General features: G+C 33.0%; 1 protein-coding gene across 5 annotated transcripts in view; it reads right to left on the bottom strand.

The window, feature by feature from the left end:
- The window catches only part of COP1 (COP1 E3 ubiquitin ligase), a 271,776-nt gene that overhangs the window by 68,703 nt on the left and 181,731 nt on the right, over nucleotides 1-21,342 (bottom strand). For all 5 annotated transcript variants that reach the window (XM_082437791.1, XM_082437795.1, XM_082437794.1 and 2 more), the window contains one exon: nucleotides 639-756. In XM_082437791.1, coding sequence (XP_082293917.1) covers nucleotides 639-756 — 118 coding nt within the window. The remainder of the gene's footprint in view (nucleotides 1-638; nucleotides 757-21,342) is intronic.

The following is a 21,342-nucleotide window of genomic DNA, read 5'->3' as shown; positions in this document are numbered from 1 at the left end:
CTTACTCAACAGTATTTTAGCAATTGAGATTTACCTGGTTGACACCTTGTTTCCTTCAACAAAATAAAAGACAACTAAAAGCTTATTTTATGATTCTTTAGTTCAGAAGGTTTCTCAAAGGATATTCATCAGGTGTCAGCAGTCATATTTAGAAAGTTCTCTTCAAAACATATTTAAAACTCACCACGAAATCATAGGGAGATCAAATAACATGGAATCATGAAAGTCAACCAAATATTGTTTAAAACCAAAAATGATACTACTATACTGCAATATAGATAAATATATAATAACATATTAGTGGTCTTAAATAAATAAAACACTTCTCATTCTACTGCATCGACTATATTGCTTCTCTCTTTTTAAGGAGCAGGGGCTGAAATCCAATCTGAAGTTCAAATGTTTAAGGGGGCAATATTAAAAAATAGTATCATCTGAATTTTATTCACAAATAACATATAAAAGTGAGCAATACAGACTAGAATATACATGTATTTTAATTAGACAAGTTATAAAAATCTACTATTTAAGAAAAAGTGTATATATCACAGTGTTACTCTTCACAAAACCCACGGTGACATTACAAACTGGTAAATGATGGCATGTTAAGCTCAACTTCTGAAAAGGGTAATACTCACGCAGAGACAATTTCCTCACCACTCACAAACTTTGCATAAGAGACTGCTTTTCGGTGTCCTTTGAATACCATGATTGGCTGTTTAGTGTTACGAAGATCATAGTAGTGAACACAGTGATCTAAAATAAAACAAAACAAACAAAAAGAGAAAAATGTAGTAAATGAAGAAATGGAAAGCAAAGCTTATTTTAACTGGTTTGGGTGTTTTTCATCAAATGTTTAAGAAACAACATCCCACCTATAACAGTCAGAAAACTAAGGGCAATGACTCCTTTTCAAAGATAAGAAGATACAGCAGGTTTTCTGTTTTGAATCTAGGAGACTATGGTTGTGTAAAAAAGTGTATATACATATGCCAATGTCAGTCTGAAAGGGAGTTCCACTGATATTTCTTGAGATCCTGGCTCTAGAAACAGTATTAAGGATTCAAAATAACTGGAAAAATTTTAACGTATCCTTACATTTTTATGGCTTTATAAAAGTAATGTAAACATTTTGGGTTTCTGGTTAAACAAAAGGCAATATAATTTTATTCCCCACATTTGCTTTTTAAAATACACTTTCTTGAGACACATTTTACATATAATAAAAATCTACTCACTGTAAGTACATAATTCAATGATTTTTAGTAATGTTACCCAGTGGTGCAACCAACAGCATAAATCAGTTTTAGAACATTTTCTTCATCCCAGTAAGATCCCTCATGCACATTTACCACCCACCACCCTAGGCAGCCACTATATTTTACCTCTGTAAGTTTGCCTTTTCTGAACACTTTATATAAATGAAATCATACAATATGTGACTTTTATGTATGCATGGCTTCTTACACTTTACATGATGTTTTTGCAGCCCATCCATGTTTTAACACGTGTCAGCAGTTTATTATTTTCTATTGCTGAACAGTATCCATTGCATGGATATACCACATCTTGTCTGTCCACTCACCAGTTTATGGATATTTCTTTCCATTTTTTGGTTATTGTGAATAATGCTGCTATAAACAATCGCATTCAAATCTTTGTGTGAACATTTATTTAGGTCTCAGGTAGATATCTGAAAAGTGTAATTACTGTGTCATGTGATAATTCTGTGTTTTAAGAAACTGACAAACTGGTCACTGTACCATTTCACATTCCCACCAGCAATACATGATGGTTCCAATTCCTTTACTTGAGTTCTTTGAAAATTTTGGATACATATCCGAAATGTGCTTTGCAAATATTTTCAACCTTTCTGTTGCTTATCTTTTTAGATAAGTACGGAAGTTTTGAACTTTGATAAGGTCCAATTTATCTTTTTTTCTTTCATAGAACACACTCTTGGTGTTGCAAATACGAAAACTGACTAATCCAAGGTCTTAAAGATTTTTCTATTTTTTTCCTAACAGTTTATTGTTTTGGTTCTTATGTTTAAGTCTGTGATCAATTTTAAGTTAATTTCTGTGTGTATGGTGTGAAGTAAAGGTCTTAGGTCATCTTTTTGCATGTGGATGGATATGAGTCCAGTTGTCCCAGTATCATTTGAGAACAGACTTTTTCCCCAATGAACCGCTTTGGCACCTCTGTTGAAAATGAATGGACTATGAATAAGGATTTTCTTCTGGATTCTTAATTCTAATCAACTGATCCACAGATGTCTACTCTTCTGCCAGTACAAAAATGCCTTAATAACTACAGCTTTGTAATTTTGAAATTGGGAAGAAAAAAGTCCTCAAATTTTTCTTTTTCCTCAAAATTATTTTGCTCTTGTTTGCCACAACTGGTATCACAGCCTTTGATAGTTGTAATACTACATCTGATTGTTTTCAGCAATACCCTGGGTACAGGTCTTTTCCCATGGAGACTCTGAATCAGGTCAAACAGAAACAACATCTTGCAAATGGAGCTTTTTCTTTTCTAGTGAGTTGTAAGTCAGGTCAAATAGTGAAAGTGATCTGGAAATGGGGATTTTTGAGAAGCTCCAAAACCAGTTTTTACCCCAGTGGTGACAACAAGGCTGCTGGTTTTCAAAGCTTCCATAACTATAATGTTAGTTCATTTTTATAAATTTGCCAGTATTTTTGTTGCTTATATGGAAAAGTATTCCCACATTGCAGTTTATGTTTATTATTGTAATTGCATAAAGTGATCACCTCAAATGACAGCATTCAGCTTATCCTGTGGAAGTACAAATGTATAGCTGTAATCTGTTCGGCATATGTTAGAGTAAAAATGGAAGAAAAAAATCCTCCTTCATCCACTGTGCTCATGTTAAATTTATCAGTAAAAGACAGTAAACTTCTCTCTTGCAGTAAATAATTCAAAATTGAAAAACATTTTAGTAAAATAATTCTTTAATTTCTCAAGTTATTTTATAAGCTGAAAATAATGATACTATAAAATAGCATACTACAGTATAATGATATACTACCTCATTCTCAGGCTAATAAAAAAGCAAAAGGGGATGTAATATGTAAAAGATATAGGGGTATAAGTAAAGGTTAAATTATGTCATTGTGTATTGCAAACAGATTTTTCAGTAGCTGGAATGAGAAAAGTAGTGTGGAGACAGTAAGAAATGCAGGTGTTTCTGTAGACATGGCAGCCCCAAAAGAAATTGTACTGCAGTACTCAGAACCAGCTTACCATGTGCGATTTATTTTCAGCAAAATATATACTAGCTATCACGTTACTGTTATTATGTTATCATGTTGGGTTTCTTTTCTTTTTTTGGTTTTATATTTTCACTGTATTTAGTTAGAATTTGACTTGACTTTATAGTTGCTTTAAGAGCTAGGAACACACAAAGGTGATCTTCAGTTGTACATTTGTGCATATACTTTAGCAATATTATGATATAAATAATTTAGGCAAGTAGGTGAAGTCCTCAATAATTTTCTTTCCTTTATAAAAGGGAAGTCTTTCTGAAGTGTCACTATAATTCTAATAGTCTTAATAATTTGAAGATTTAGTATATGATCTCATCTCTATTTTTCTTTTCCCCCTTTTTTACTTTGAAAAATTTCAAATTTGCAGAAAAGTAGAAAGAATAATACAATTAATACCTTTGTACCTTTCAATCTAGACTCACCAACTGTAAGCATTTTACAAAATTTGCTTTATTCTCCCTTCTAAAAACAAACAAGCACACGTACTTTTTTTTCCCCTTGAACCATCTGAAAGTAAGTTTTAAATATCAGGATACTTTACCCATAAAAATGTCAGCACCCACCTTCTAAAAAGAAGAAAACTCTTCAATAATATCATGTCGTATTCAAGAAATTAATATTGACATGAGAATAGAATTTAATATGTATTCTGTATTCAAATATCCCAACTGTTTAAAAAATATCCTGAAAACTATTTATTTAATTTTGCTAAAGGGTCACACACTATATTTAGTTTCTATGACTGTCATTTTATATATAACATTTTCATAATACTATTATTTTTGAAGCATCTAGGCTAGTTGTTTTGCAAAGTGTTCCACAAGTCTAAATTTGTCTGAATGTTTTCTCATTATTATGCTCTTATTACATAGTTTTGACAAGATTACTATAAAACTGATGGTCCTTCCTACTGCATCACATCAGGAGGCATATAATGTTTGTTCCATTGGTGGCCCTAAATTTGATTGCTTAGTTAAATGCCCCCATGGCCTTGTCAATGTAAACAGAATCTTTTTATTTTTCTTCAATTTTTTAATCAAACTATGCTACTTGTAAAACCATGAAGAGGAATACCAACAAAGAACAATTTCCAGTACAATGAATAATTTTCCTATAGGGATACTAAAAAAAATAAACCAAACCAAACCAAAACAAAGCAAAATACCCAAACAAACACAGTTTCACCATTAATAAGGTAATCATTGCTGATATGCTAAAATAATAGGGTGGAAATAATTTGTCTGGAATAGATGTAGAAATATCTTTTTGACCTTAATGTTTAATGAACAGGTTGAACAGGTTTAGTAGAAGGTTCATTACCTTCTACTAAAGTAAGAATAAACCAACTATAACTGATAAGTCAAAATTTTTAAATACAGTTTATGACACAGCCACTCTAAACTGCGTTCCAAAAAGCAAGAAGACAATATGGCCAATCAGAGATCAAACTGAATTTTTAAAATCCTCGATTCTATTTTCAGGTTTCCCAGATGCTTGAGAATTTATAAAAATTCTCAATGTTCCAGCTTTTGGATATCACCAAGATAGGGTTGGGATGAGAAAGCAAGTTGGAGAAATCCTTAGAAAGCTTTCCTTAGGCAGGGCAAATAACTTTAGTATTTAAAAACACACAGGTCCACTGGTTACTGATATTTATCTCATATAGCTATCATTACTGTTCTTAAAAACAATAATTAAATCATTTTTACCTCCTTTAAGCCTTTGATGATATCCTAACATACCACCTCAGAGATCTGAAAGAAAGCTAATCTTTGGAAACAGAAAGATCAAGCAAGTATAAGTTAAATGATACAAATGCACATGGAATACTTTGGGAGCATTTGCTTTTAACACCAGCTCTGAATCTGGTTGTTAGATCTTTGTTCATCATTTGAGAAAGAATCAGAAATTGTCATTGCTTATTTTTTTACCGTATATAAAACCCTAGAAAGACATATTAACTTTAGCCCACTATTATGTACGCTTCACTTTATGAGTCACCCCTCCTTACCAGTCTGCAAAAGATGCACAAGCAACTGTGATATTCCCCTAGTGTCACAGAAGTAGCAACTATCTATCTGTACATTAGAGATTAAGCCACAATCATCAAATCAGCAGCAGTTAAAAACAAACGAATAAGTTTTCCAGTTCTACACATAAGGTGCTTAGAAGTTAACACTCCATCCGAACAACAACTAAAAGGTGAACAGACTAAAAAATCAACAACTATCCTAGGATCCATGAGAGAGGTGAGGGCCAAGGTCAACCGCTGACACAAAGATTGGAAAGCCAAAAGCAAATACAGGGAGTCATAGCTTATCAGAGCAGAGACTCACAAGGAGAAACTGCCATGGGGAACCAGAATCTGGGTATAAAAAATTGAACTGTAACAGGTGAATTGCTGAAGGCTCAGTGTGGACAAGTCTGAGAGTTAAAAATTCCAGAAGGATCCAGTCATAGGAGTCCTCCATAATTTTGTCAGATTTATTTCTAGAAGCTTGATCAGGTTCTTAAAGGTAGAACACAGAGGATTTTTAGAGCAGTGAAAATACTCTGTATGATACTATGATGATGAATACATTTGTCCAAATCCATAGAACGTACAATACCACAAGTGAACTGGTGATTATAATGTGTCAGTGTATATTCATCAATTGTAACAAATGTACCACTCTGGAGGGAGATTTTGATAATGGGGGGTTATGCATGGGTAGGGCAGGAGGCATAGGGGAACTCTCTGTTATCTCCCTCTCAATTTTGCTGTGAACTTAAAACTGTACTAAAAAAAAAAAAGTCTTTAAAAAGAAGTCTCAGTTATGTATCAACATATTTTCCCAAAATTAAAAACAAAAACAAAATCTCAGTTAAGAAAAAGTAGCAGAAACATTTATAACAATATCCTCCCTGGCTTAACTTACTTAGAACCTCAGGATATAAAACCGATTAAAGTAAGAGCTGCTCTGGTTAGAGCCCAAGGAGGAACAGGAGCCCTTTTCTAAGCCTCTTCTCTCCCTACATTTGGCTTTCCTTCCCACCTGCCAACTCTTGAGAAATCTGATGAGACAGAATTTGAAAATTAATAATTTTATTACTGATCACTATGAAAAAATGACTTCATTTATTTTTTCCCAAATTTATCTCTTTTTATGGTAGGAAGAGACTATATTAATGAATTTTTAATGCTTAATTCCAAAGTTCATGGGCAAATAAAAACTTTTACAAATCGCTACTATGACCACCCCCAAATCCAGTTCAAAATATCAATAACACCTATTTTTTCCAATAATATCTATTTGTGTATGTTCATGATTTGTTGGTTTTAATTATCTTTGATGGAAGAAAATGTGTTTCCTCTAAAAGAATTTCTCTTGTGCTGTTTCTAAAACTAGACTGGCAACAGGGAAAATATTGTGTAAATCTTCTTACTCACTAATATGACCCAGTACAATGTTCTATACATAGACATTAGTGGCTAAACAATGATATCATTATAAGCTTTATCACTTGGAAATGCAGAAAAATATGTATCATGTATAGAAAAGTTTTAATGTTTGTGCTTGTTATTTGAATTCATCTGAAAGTATACACAATGAATTACTTGTGGAATATACAGTTTTATTACTATACTACTGTAGTAGGTTACAGATAAACATACACCACACAATCTAAAATATTCACAGTGGCTTATAAAACATTAAATAAGCACAAAATGTGGGCAAAATTTCCTGGTTTCGCGGTTTGCCTTCTTTAGAATCAGTTTCTACATAATAAAATGTGTGCTAATTACCAGGGAAATTTAAGGATCTGTTTTCCTCTTCTGCTTAGTAGGTGATATGTTTTTAAAAATTAGATTTTTATAAAATTATTCAAACATCATAAATCTAAATTCAGAGGCAATGTCTTGCAAATCTAAATGGCTTTAGAAATATAAAATGGGCATGCCCACACTAGAAATAAAAGACTGAAATACATACTCAAAACGCAGTAGAAAATTATTTCCTCAACGTAGTAGAAAATTATTTCCTAGTTTTCTAAGTTTACGTATAGCCAAACTAAGCACCTGTAAAAATATGTGAATATTTATTTTGTGAGAATTAATTTGCTTCAGTCTTTACTGATCTGCTTTACTTCAATCTCTTTTCACAAAATGGTTGTCTAAATTAATGGTAGTAGGAAAGAACCAAAAGAAAAAAAAAAAAACTAAATAGTTTTTATACAGCATTTAGCTGAAAACTTTTAAAATTTTAATAAAATAACCCAATCAGGGGATTTGGTCTTTGAACTGGTAAATTTAATCTGTTTCAATTTACTGTGTTCAGATTAGTCAGATGTTTGGATTAACTCTCATCACCTTAGTTTTTACTTTTAATCCTGGGTTTTTCTATGGTTCTTCATTTCCTCGTTTCCTGCCTGCTATAGATTGAGTTCTTTTTAATACAGATTGAGTTTTCTCTCCTACTGTAGGTTTGGAAGTAGAGATTCTATTTCTATTCTTTAATGATAATGCTTAAAATTGTAGAATGAACGTATGACTTGAAGGACAAAGTTAATTAATATTGTTACACAGATTATACAAAAACCTTAGATTGTTTTCCATTTCATCAATACTCCTCCAAAACCTGGGTTACATTTTGATTGTCCAAATTTTTACTTCCATCTTTTTAAAACATCCAAATTAGTCTTATTTTTCTATTATTGTTGTTGTTGTTTTATACAGTCAATGCTAAGATTTACCCACATTTATGAATTTCTTTGCTCACAAGATTTCACTCCTTGTATTTTATTCAATTCTTGATTTAATTCTCTTCTTTTGTCTGTTTCTCTGTGGTGGGGGCAGGAAGAAGCAGCATCCTATGCCATGAAGTCAGTGGTTAGAATTCTCAGGGGTCCAGCTCCTCTCCACCACTCAGAGCCCAGGCTAAGACAAAGTTTCTGGAGATTTCCCCATGTAGATACACAGATAGGCAATTACAACACCCTAGGTACACACTTCCCAGGTCCACACCACCTGTTCCCTCCCCAATAACTCTTCAATATCCAGGTCTCTGGATTACTGAGGCCAGCAACTTTCCATCACCACCAGGCAACATAACTTCAGCTCACATGTTTACTTCTCTGGTTTTTATATTCTGCTTTGTTTGTGACCCTTTGTGATTTCAATACTTTATAAGCTATGCATCTAAAATAATATTTTATATATTTTACCTAAAATAATGTTTATGTAAAATAAATAAAATATTTATTGACAGAGGATTTTCAGTTTATCTAGTCTATCACACTGTTAGAACCAGAACTCCCTTTTGAGAATCTTATTACTTCAATTGGTATAACCATTTGAAGCAAGTTTCAAAATAAAAGACTGATTAACCCCTCACTACGTCAAGTAACTACTTTTCTGGTGTATTTCACAGCTGTCCCTCCATTTCCAGAGGTACTTTCATCCAACCCAGGGTATTTTTATTAATATAAAGTATATTTCTGTATTAAGTGTCTTTCTATAGCAAGTGTCTTTCTATAGCAGTAATATAATAGGTAGGCTCCATGCAAGTAAATGATTGAAAACTCATCTAAAATGGAGAATTTAAGTGCAAGAGATAATGTAGATTTGGGGTTCAGTCTATTTAATGACCTCCTTTATGCTTTTTTTAAAGTCATAATGAATCCTATTATCTCAATAATAATAGTTCATAAGAAAAAAAATTTGGTTTTTCTCTTTTACTAGACAGATTTGGTCCTTATGTTTTGCTAAATGCTATTAAAACGGAGACTTAGTATTTTAATTCAATTATGTTCATCAGACAAAAACAGCTTTCTTACTATGACATATAAAGGGTCTTCATTATTTAGCCTATATCTACATTTCCAAATTCTTGTTCCACCAATTCAGGAACCTGTAAATATTTTTAGCATAGTTATTCTTGTCCCAGGAGAAGACAGAGGGGTACACATGAAAATGATATAAGGAGCAATTTCAAAATACAAATGCTTGGCCTCCTCTCTGAAGATTCTAATTCAGTAGGTCTATGATAGGGCCCAGGCATGAATAATGTTTCAGCTTTTCAAAAAAGACTGATATGTCTCAGAATGTAAAAACACTATTCTAATGCTATTTTTTACAACATACTAAAACTTATTTGCTTGTCTGCCTTATCTAACTGTGACATCTTGAGGGGTAAGATTATTTTTTATTTTTATATATATAGTAACAAATACAAAGTTATTTTAAAAATACGTGTTTGTGAAGTTAATAAATCAATGATATAATTCTGATGAAAATAATTCCAGGTATCCTGATTAATGTGACAGAGGGGGGAATTTTTTTTTTTTTTTAATGGCACATGGTCTAGTTCCTCTAATCACTATTTACTTTCCTTTTAGGGACTGTAAGAAATCTTTAGATATATGTTACACATTGGATAAGCAGATCTGTAATTAAAGTGGAGACTACAAAGTTCATTGTGCTTAGGCTGATCAGTATCATAACATTCTATTTGTGGATCCAGAATGCAGCTAAGTATCACTTACCTGGTGGTCTCACAGATGTTTCAACCCAGAATGACCACAGCTTCCTAATACTAACACACCCCTACTATGTGTCTTCTAATATACTTTTATTCAGAATTCAGTATTCTAGAGTTATACAAAATCAAGTGGCTGCTTTTGTTTCTATTTTCTGCAATTTATATCTGGAATAGAACCATCTTTTTGTATCCATGCATCCATCCTCCACCTAACCATCTTTCCATCCACCCATGCAAGTAGGGTTATTAACATCTTAAACTTATTACAGTTCTGGAGTTAATTAAACCACAGTTTTTGGTTGTTTGAAAAAATCTTTGTTTTTATTTGTAAAAAAAGATTTTTTGGCTGGATATAGAATTAGGGGTTAAAAAAACTTTTTAGCACTTTAGATGTGTGGTGGTTCCATTGGTTTTTGGTCTGTATAGTTTATAATGAGAGGGTTGCTATAATTTTTATCTTTCACAGTATATAATATTTCTCTGTCTTCAAGATTTCTCTTTGTTTTGGACATTTTGACTATGATATACCTAGGTATTTTTGGTCTGTTTTTGTTTTTATCGTGTTTGAGGTTCTGTGAACTTCTGGTACCTAAGGTTGGTTATCTTTCACCCATCTTGAAAAATTCTTGGTCTTTATCTCTTCAAATATTTCTTCTTTCCTTTTCTTTCCTTCTGCTTTTACAACTCCAATTACAAGTGTGTTTGACTGCTTGACATTGTCCAGCAACTCTTCGCTACTGTGTTCTGTCTTTCCCTCCCACTCTTTTCTTTGTGTTTCACTCTGGATAATTTCTATTGACCTATCTTCAAGTTCATCTAGTTTTTTCTTAGTTTGTATCCAATCTGCTGATAAGCACATCAAAGAAGTCTTTGTTTCTAACATTAAGATTTGTACTTCTACTATTTCCATTTCACTTTTAAAAAATACTTTGCATTTCTCAGGTGAAATTCTTCATCTTTTCAAGCACATTGTTTATCTTTCCCACTAGATCCTTTAACATGTAATCATTTATTTTAAAATTTCTGTCTCATACCCCAACATCTGGGTTATCTATAAGACAAATGAGTCCTTTGAGTCTTGACAACAGGATGCTTATTCTTACTTATTTGTATACCACATACTTTTAAATTAAAGGTAAGAGATCATACATAGAACAGTAGACTCTGAGGTAAACAGTATTTCTGCCTGGAAATGAGTACCTCTTTTTCTGTCAGGCCATTAGTGTGATGGAATCAACTAACCTAGTCAGTGGTTGAGCTGAGTTTTGGTTTTGGCTGTTAAGCTCACTGTTGTTAAGTGCATCACAGGCTTCAGATTTTTCCAGCAATGAGCTGTCATCACTTTGTGCTTAGTGTGGTCCTGGGGCAAGAGAAACTCTTCTCAGTATTCCTGCTCTACTGTTACTTTTCAACAATTCCTGCATGTCTGAGCCTAGGAGAGGGTCTTTCTCCATGCTACTGTCCTTCCCCCAGTGGTAGAGGACTTTTTCTTGCTTTTCTGGTGGTAGGATTCTGTTTGGAGAGGGGTTCTCAGTTCTTCTGTTCCATCATGAGTCCTACGAAGGGTGCACATGCCTGGGTTTCTGGTATGGGGCTTCTTAAGCATTCCAACCCCACACCATCATGGCAGGCAAATTCTATATAGCATCTGAGGCAGGTCTTAGACAAGAGAGAGTTTTCATGCCACTCAATCAGTGGTAGGAGATCTCTGCTTTGTATGATGCAGGATCCTGAGCCCAAGAAGTTTTCCTGCTTCTCTCCTAAGAGCTTAAAGCTTCTGCCTGATATGAGAAGAGGGTCTGGAGAAAAAGGTGATTATTTTGTGCTGGTCTTTCATCAGGAACTCATCACTTCATGACCTTCTGACTGCCACTGATGCAGGTTACTGTCTTGCCTCATTCATTTTGTGAGCAGCCAGTGGAGGGCCATGGAGGAAAGCTTATAAGTAAGTGTGCATTCCTCTTTTGTTCTGGACATCTAATTATTCTACACTGCTATGCCAGCCCACACTTGGCCTTTAAGAATGCATTAACATTTTAGCTCATTTCTTCTTACCAGCTTCTATGGTGGCTACTTCTTCCTCTTGTAGTCTGCAAATGGTGAAATTGTTCATATGTCCTATCTTTCCTTGGAGGGGCTTGGCATTCCTTGGAATTCAGTTACTCTGCCTTGTGACCTCAGCTCTCTGACAGGCAGGGGTCAAGAAAACTATAATTTAGTAGCTCATATAGTGTTTTCTGTTTTTAAGATGAGGGTAACATTTCTCATCTTAAAATGAATCTAGGAGAAAGAGCGGGAGTGATAGAAGAAGGGAAGTAGGGTGGTAAGGAAAGAGGGAGGAGAGGAGAAATATGAGAGTGAGAAAGATAAGGGAGAAGAAGGGTAGAAGTGAAAAGGAAAAGATGGAGAGGAAGAAGAAAGAGGAAGAAGAGAAGGAAATAAAAGGCAGGAAGAGAAAAAGAAGGAAAAGAAGTAAGGGGAGTTGAGAGAGAGCACTAGAGAATATGAACAAGCAAGAGTCAGCATATGTACAGGCAAGGAAAAAAGTTTCTGAGATTCTGAACTTCTTTCTACAACCACAGATGGTTCCACAATAGTTGAGAGAGTTCAGGTTTTCAGATTCATGCATGAATTTATGAAAAAATCCACATCTTACTAAAACTCCTTGATTTATCTCATAAAAATACATATTTCTTTACAATTAAAATATTTATTTTATGTTGTGCAATAACTCATTTAAAGACTAATCTAACAATTAAAGCATTTAGCACCTAATTTTTGACTAGGAATAGCCACTCATTGATTCTCTGCCACCTACAATGATCTATCTATATCTGTCCCGAAATTAACTAACCAAGTAGACTTCTAATTTTTTTCTAAAAGAATACTAAAAAACTATAACCTCATAAATTTTTAAATCGATGTCTAAAATTTTTCATCATTTGCCATTTATAACATATTTAAATGACATTTTAAAATATGAATTAAGTATATCTAATGAAATCTAAACACCACAGTAATTTGATGTCAAACATCATCCACTAAAAAATATACATAAACAAGATATTCTTTAAGAGTGGAAAACTTCACATAATCTTTTCCTTGAATTTGTATTTTCGTTCCCCTTGCAAAATAAAATGTATTCCATTGATTTTATACTGTCTTTTAGACTAAGTCTTATTTAGCATTCTCTCTTCTTTGAAAAAAGGATGTATATAATACAAACATTAATTTTCTGTGACCAAAATGCTCTAAGTGCAAGATATTTTCTCCACTTGAGTTACTATTAAAATTATCAGTATACAATTGATAAAAATCAACAAATTTTGATAATTATTAAACAGAAGTAATATTTTATTAGAAATACAGGTTGTGGCACACCCTCTCCCGCTGCCTTTTGTACTGACTGTGTTCTGGTAACTACAAATGAATATTACCTACTCTTAGAATTCCATTCTTATTGTTCAGCATTAATTCTATTCCTATAGTTCATTTATATATTTATACAGATATAGTCATAGAAATGTAAAATTTCCTCACAGTAATGTCATTCAATTTTTTAAATCCCAAGTTTGTGCCAAAAATCACACAGCCATTTATTATCAAAAATATTTTTAATGATCTGACATCTTTACTGGACCACTCTTTAATTTTTTATTGAATACAAAGAACTAGAACCATCTACCTTGCTACCTAGTAATGAAGAGTATTTTAAAATCAGAATTTTTGCAAAGTACTAAAACGGGTTTACCAACATCAAATCAAATGTGCAGAAACACAATCCCTTATCCCAAGCACTTGGGGCAGATAAGTTTCATAATTCTGAATTTTTCAGATTTTGAAAGGAAATATGCTTCATATTACGCAACACTCCAAGTAAGGTCTGTGTCCACACTCTGTAATCAAATACGTTAATATTTCTACTGGAAAACTTATGAACAATTACATGAAGTAGGATATATAAAGATAAGTAGCTCTGCTCTATATCTAATCACGCCATCAAATGAAAATGAGTTTTTGGTATTCAGAGCTCTCTAGATTTTCAAATCGCAGATAATGGACTATGGACCAGTATTAATTATACCTGTTTATTTGTCCAACTGAAGTAAGAAGATCTACGTTCAATATTTGGTGCTAATGGCTTCTTTGCTTTGCTCCCATGGAGCTTGAGAATAAGGAACAATGCATACGTTTTTTGACAATACTCAGAAGTCCTTTAAAGAAAAAAAAACCTCACCCACTTTCACTCTTACTCAACAAATACCTAAAGTAAAAGAACTCAAAGTACAAAATATACTTTTTCTAATGCCATGTCTCACTCTTAATAGAAATACCTGTAAGACAAAGAATGACAGCAAGTTACTCTAGTAACAACATTTAGAAGAAACATCCCTTTGTCAGATAATCCTGAGGTTTTTACAACCTGGTAAAATGTACCATGTTAAGCTTCGTGATAATGAGAAATATGTTTTTCTCTTGTAAAACAGAAAAAAGCTATTATAAAAGTTGAAGTATGGGGACTTCCCTGGCGGTCCAGTGGTTAAGACTTCGCCTTCTGGGGACTTCCCTGGTGGCACAGTGGTTAAGAATCCGCCTGCCAATGTAGGGGACACGGGTTCGAACCCTGGTCCGGGAAGATCCCACATGCCGCGGAGCAACTAAGCCCGTACGCCACAACTACTGAAGCTTGCACTCCAGAGCCTGCGTGCCACAAATACTGAGCCCAAGTGCCACAACTACTGAAGCCCACGCGCCTAGAGCCTGTGCTCCACAACAAGAGAAGCCACCACAATGAGAAGCCTGTACACTGAAACGAAGAGTAGGCCCCGCTCCCCACAGCTAGAGAAAGCCCGTGCACAGCAACGAAGACCCAATGCAGCCAAATAAATAAATAAATAAATTAATTAATTAATTAATTTAAAAAAATAAAAGACTTCACCTTCCAATGCAGGTGGTGTGGGTAACAAATTCAATAAAGACTTTAAAAATGGTTCACATCAAAAAAAAAAATCTTTAATAAAGAAGTTGAAGTGGAAAAGGAGAACTGGCATGATACCTCAGGCTTCACTGTCAGGCATATCAACTTACATATGAAATTTGAGGACCTAAAAGTTGATTTTCTTAAATCTGTAAGTTTCTACACAAACCCTAAATGGTTTTAGTGCTCCATCAGGGTTTTCTTACTCCAGTTTGGAGACCTTTGCTTCAGATTACATGTCAAGTATTTAAGCATGTACTTCTATATGTGAAGATTTTGTAAAGCATGTGCCTAAAGGTAGCAGAGTATTTTTATGTAGATTTTTTTCCTGTGCTTTCAGACAAGTGGAATCCAGTGAAGGTGATATAGTTGGCTAAAGTACACTGATACTCTATAAGTGATGATTTTTTATAAACAGAAGATGATTAGAGCCTTGATAATTATGTAGAGAAATAGCCTTTATTCATTCAATATCATAAAATTTCCCAGAACAGTGTACTAATTAGCCATTGCCACAAAATTGCTGTGTAACAAACTATTCTAAATTTTAGTAGCTTAGAACCGTCATTTATTTTCACAGATCTGAGGGACAGCTTAGGGTTGGCTGATTTCAGTAGAGCTTATTTATTTGTCTGGAGGTTGGATGATTTGGCTGGGGCAATTCAGTGCCACTCCAAGTGGCTTTCTTCCTCCCCCTGGGACCAGTAGCTAGCTTGAGCATGTTCTCTTCATGGTGATGGCAGAGGGGTAAGAGTAAGCAAGCCCAACTGTGACAGCATATTTCAAACTTCTGGTCAATTTCACACTTAACCATCACTTGGGCCAAAGCAAGTCACATGGCCAAGTCCAGAGTCAGGGTGGAGTTGTTTCCCACAGTGGGAAAGCACTGTTTAGTGTCCAAGTACATAAATACAGGGAAGGATAAAGAACTGAAACCAAAAATGCAATTTAATATAAATATTAAAATCTGAAACAAATCTTTCAGCATCTTATAATAGCTTAATATTGATTAATAGAGACCAATTAAATTGGTTCTGTTGTTAAAGTAAAATCTGTAGAGTCTAAAACAGTTTATATAGCTTAAGATGAATTCAGAAACACTACAGGAAGAAGTGACTCTTAAAATACTAAGAGGTGCAAGCACTGAATTTACACCTTAGACGGTCACAGAAAGATGAAATAATTATCACTAAATGGAAACAAAGCTAGCTTAGATAGGCTTTCGAGCTTTTGGTTTGTAATACTGACATGGCAATCTATATGTTCTATTTTAAACTAAGATCTCTAGGGGGAAAAAGAAAAGTCACATTTTATTTAATTCAATTAAGCCCTTTAAGATAATATTTTAACCATGGTCTCTGTCTAATGATATCCAACTCAGACACTAGTACCTAAATTTTATATTTTCTGGAGCAGCCCTTTATAATATAGCCTCTTCTCCAATCCTCATTCTAATTCTCCCACTAAAGAAATAATCTATAAATTACATGATTCATCACTCTACTACTGTGTTTAGTATCAATATATTAAAAAAAAAACTAACCTTGCAAACAAAATGTGAAAACACCAAATAAATATTTAAATTCAGAAAAAATGATTTCAATTTTTTAACATAGGTTTACAAAAATATTTAAAGTATCTCATATGACAGATTTACAATAATCTACAACAGTAAGCCACATTTAGAAGTCAATTTTTTAAAACCTCAATGAGGAAAAACACATTTTCTGGAACTCTTTAAGTAAGTCACATATATCAGGATGTAAAAACCTTCTCTTATTGAGTGAATATCTGAATAAACAATGACAATCTTATTTATTCTGGCATTAAGCTTATTCTAAAAATTCCCTTAAACATAACCCATCCTAGCTGTCTGTAGGTGCTTGCAGAAAGGAACATAAATGATGTAGCTGAAACTGAAGTGTTAGTGGCTTACTGGGAAGAGAAACAACAAAAATTGATGAAGTCTCAATCTTTTATTAAAAAAACAAACAAACAACTTAAGAGAGACTACCATGTATGTTTATTCACTTAAACCATTTTCACTTATAACTGCCCAAAACTCAATTATAAGAAGTTTCTATCGTAATATCTTAAAAGTATTTAATGATATATTTTATGAATTTTCTATATGCTAATTTTTAGCATTTGTTTAAATTAGTCTACATCTTTTCCATCTTTTTAAAAAAATTTCTTTCTGATTTGGAAAGTAGCCTGCATATAGACAGTTTATAAAACATGTGAAAAGTTTCAACATCTTTGTAACTACTACAGTGGTTACAACTACAATATTAAAGCCTCCTGTGCATCACATTTTTTTCCTCCTTCTGAGAGGTAACTGCTATATTTGAAGTTAGAACAATTATTTCCTTTTTTTTTTTTAATGGTTTGACCACATATTCCTATGGTCAATGTACATATTCCTAAACAGTGTAGTTTGTTTTGCATGCTCATGAATAGAATTGTAATGTGTGTTTTTCTGTGACTTTCATTCAACATTTACGCTTGTTACTCATCCACATCAGTTCATGGAGCTGCAGTTCATTCATTTTCACTGTTAAATATGTTCTACAGTGTGAATATGCAAATAATGCAACTACATACATTATTTAAATACATGTTTCTCTAGGGCAAGGTTTCTCAAACTTTAGAGTGCATAAGAATTACCTGGGGAGCCTGTTAAAAAACAGGTTCCTGGGGTCCACCTTCAGAAATTCTGATTCAGTAGGTCTTGGTCAGGGTGTTAGAATTTGCATTTCTTACAAGCTCCTAGGTGATGCTGATGCTGATGCTGTGCAGAGTACGCTTTGAAGAGCAAAGCTGTAGGATGTATTTATCATTTCCTTATTTATTTGAAAGAGTTCTTCATGTAATATAGATATGAAGATTTCTGTCATTTATATGTGTTCTACATATTTTCTCCCAATTAATGACTTTTTAAGAAATTATTTTCCAGGTATTTTTTGGTAAACGGAAGTTTTTAATTTTACTGTAGCTAAATTTATCTACCTTTCATTTATGGCTTACACTTTTTGTATCTTAAAGCCTTCCCTATTATAAGATCATGAAGATATTCTCTCTTAACTCATTTTCTAAATACTTTATAGTTTTGCTATTCACATCTAGGTTGTTTGGTCACCTGGAATCGATTGTGTACTGTATGGCGCATGAATTACGACATCATTTTCCCACACCAATTGTCCAACTATGAAAATTCCATATTTTCCAAACTCCTATGCAATACAATCTTTGCCAGGTATCAAATATCCATGCATTTGTAAGTCTATTTTTGGTTCTGTTCCACTAGTCTATCTATTCCTGTGCCAAAATAAAACTGATTTCATTTACCTTTCCTTATCCTTGTTTGAAATGTGTCTCTTGCAAAGAGTATATTATTGCATTTTGAACATTTTAACTAGTCTGTTAATCTGCACCTTTAACTTGCAGCTGTTAAGTTGTTTCCATTTACAATAATTAGATACATCTGAATTTCTATCAGCTTACTTTGTTTTTTAACTATCCCAAATTTTCTATGCTTCCCCTCCTTTCCATTCTCATTTTCTTTTTGATTAGCCAAATATTCTACTCCTCCCCCCCGACCCCAATAATAATTTGAATTTTGTGCTTTGCTTCTATTATTTTAATGATCTTTCTAGAAAGCGTATCATGTATTTTGTACTTCCCCGTGTTTGTAGTGACTGCTCAATATTAGTTTCAAAAAATGAATGATCATGTCTATCATATTAGTAACAAATGAATAATAAATGCCTGACTTTAAAATATCTCTGCATTTAATATGAATATAAAATTTCCTGTGAAGCCCATTTTTTAAAAAGATCTAGCTAAACGACACTTACAGCCTGGAAGGCAAGACAGACATAAACAGGTGAAAGATTTACTAGGTGCCTCAAAGTTGTTCTTAAATTCTAGACTATCAAAAGTAGATTTTACAACAAAATAATAGAATAGTTTGTTTCTTGAATATTGGCGTTATGCACGCCACTTCCATTTGCATTCATACAGATTACTTAGAAACTTGAAAACAAAATGTCCTTGATGTAGTATAGATAACTGAAACACATGTTCATGAATGCTGTGATGCTAATTAAGATTTATTAAATAAATATTCAGACATTTAATTTATTTAAATGTGAAGGAAAAGACATCCCCACTGGAAACCACTATATAAAATAAAAAACAAGGCAGATTTATGAACCTAACAAACCTAAAATATTTCCCATTAAATAAAAAAGACAAAAAAAAATGTAATAAAAGATATCCCGTGCATTTACATATCTATCAAATTTCTCCATGTTAGCTCTATAAAATGAAACTAAACTAAACACCAGGTTCTTAAGTTGAAAGGGATGAATTATATTTTGGGGACAGATATAGGAGGAGGGCATGGAAGAGCAGAAGGTAGTCCAAAAATTCAAGTCAGAGATCTAAAGATAACCTAAAACTATGTATATTTTACATAATGTGCATGTTCATCTTTTAGAATCCATCTTGATTTTTAAAAACAAAAAATATTCTAAAAAGGAAAAATACTTATTGGCCATCTCCATAAAAAATGCTCCCTATCTATGGAAAGACACTTGTAAAAGTATTTTAAGAAGTACCTCTGAAGAGACAGTTTAATAATCTGTGATCAAGAGGAACTTAAGCTTTATCTGTAACATATGAAAGTTGAGAATGAGGATTTAACCTTGTACTATTTGTATAATTAAATATAAACAATTTTTAAATGATTACATACATTTTTAAAAGTGGAAGATACATATGTAAGATACATAGTCTCAACTTTACTGAGAATCAAGAAATCTTTATGAAACATGAAGCTTTATAAAAATTCTTCTGAGTGAAAATTTTCAAAGAATAAACAACATAAGTCAAGTATAAGGAATACTGAAGGCAATCATGGAGCACCTAGAACAGAAAGCAAAGGACTCTGTGTTTATTCTTTAAACAATAAGAAACCACTGCAAGTTTGAGAGTCAGGAAAGTAATATCAGTACTTAAAAATTAATTAATCAACAAAACCAAACCAAACAAAAAGGTTGTTTTTTCCTTTTGAAGACTAAGAGTTATCACATATCAAATCACAAAAACTAGAAAGTACTGAAAATGGGAAAACAAATGGTATATGTTTATGTGTATGAACTGTTTAGTTTGCTGAGAGTAACAAAGAGTTTACAGCAACCAAAACTGAAAATGTTTGTTGAGAACACAGTTTAAATAGAATATTTCAGAATTCCTATTTGTTTGTTATAGAAACATTATTCCTTCCCAGTGAATATGTTATTAGTATAAATATCAATCTTGAATCAGAATAATACGAATCTTACCTTTGATTTATATCACTAATTTCTGGGGGGAAAAACAAAACTATTATTACTTAAAAGAGTATAACTTAGGAGTACCCCCATTTCTTATCTGTTATACTAATTACAGTTTTAAAACTTGCAAAATGCTTCAAGTAAGTAAGCAAGCAACTCTACCATTCTATTAAAACCACAGATTGTTAGTAGTTCTATTTACTTTAGTCTTACAATGTTCTCTAAAACTGGCTTTGAGAGGATGAATTGGAAAAAAATGGTTTTTCTACCTTTTTCTACTCAATAAGAAAACATCATGTAGTAATCAACTAACAAGACAATTAATAAACACCGTTACCCTTATATCAAAAATCTTGTTCTGCTGAATGGATACAAAAACAAGACCGTATATATGTTGTCTACAAGAAACCCACTTCAGACCTAGGGACACATACAGACTGAAAGTGAGGGGATGGAAAAAGATATTCCATGCAAATGGAAATCAAAAGAAAGCTGGAGTAGCAATTCTCATATCAGACAAAATAGATTTTAAAATAAAGACTATTACAAGAGACAAGGAAGGACACTACATAATGATCAAGGGATCAATCCAAGAAGAAGATATAACAAATACAGATATATATGCACCCAACATAGGAGCACCTCAATACATAAGGTAACTGCTTACAGCTATAAAAGAGGAAATCAACAGTGACACAATAATAGTGGGGGACTTTAACACCTCACTTACAACAAATGACAGATCATCCAAACAGAAAATTAATAAGGAAACACAAGCTTTAAATGACACACTAGACCTGATAGATTTAATTGATATTTTTTATAGGACATTCCATCCAAAAACAGCAGATTACACTTTCTTCTCAAGTGCGCACGGAACATTCTCCAGGATAGATCACATCTTGGGTCACAATTCAAGCCTCAGTAAATCTGAGAAAACTGAAATCATATCAAGCATCTTTTCTGACCACAACGCTATAAGATTAGAAATCAATTACAGGGAGAAAAACGTAAAAAACACAAACACATGGAGGCTAAAAAATACATTACTAAATAACCAAGAGATCACTGAAGAAAACAAAGAGGAAATCAAAAAATACCTAGAGACAAATGAAAATGAAAACACGATGATCCAAAACCTATGGGATGCAGCAAAAACAGTTCTAGGAGGGAAGTTTATAGCTATACAATCCTACCTCAAGAAACAAGAAAAATCT

This window comes from Balaenoptera physalus, assembly GCF_965194825.1.
Source record: "Balaenoptera physalus genome assembly, chromosome: 1".
NCBI classification, from domain to species: Eukaryota; Metazoa; Chordata; class Mammalia; order Artiodactyla; family Balaenopteridae; genus Balaenoptera; species Balaenoptera physalus.
This window is presented reverse-complemented; position numbering and strand designations above follow the sequence as displayed.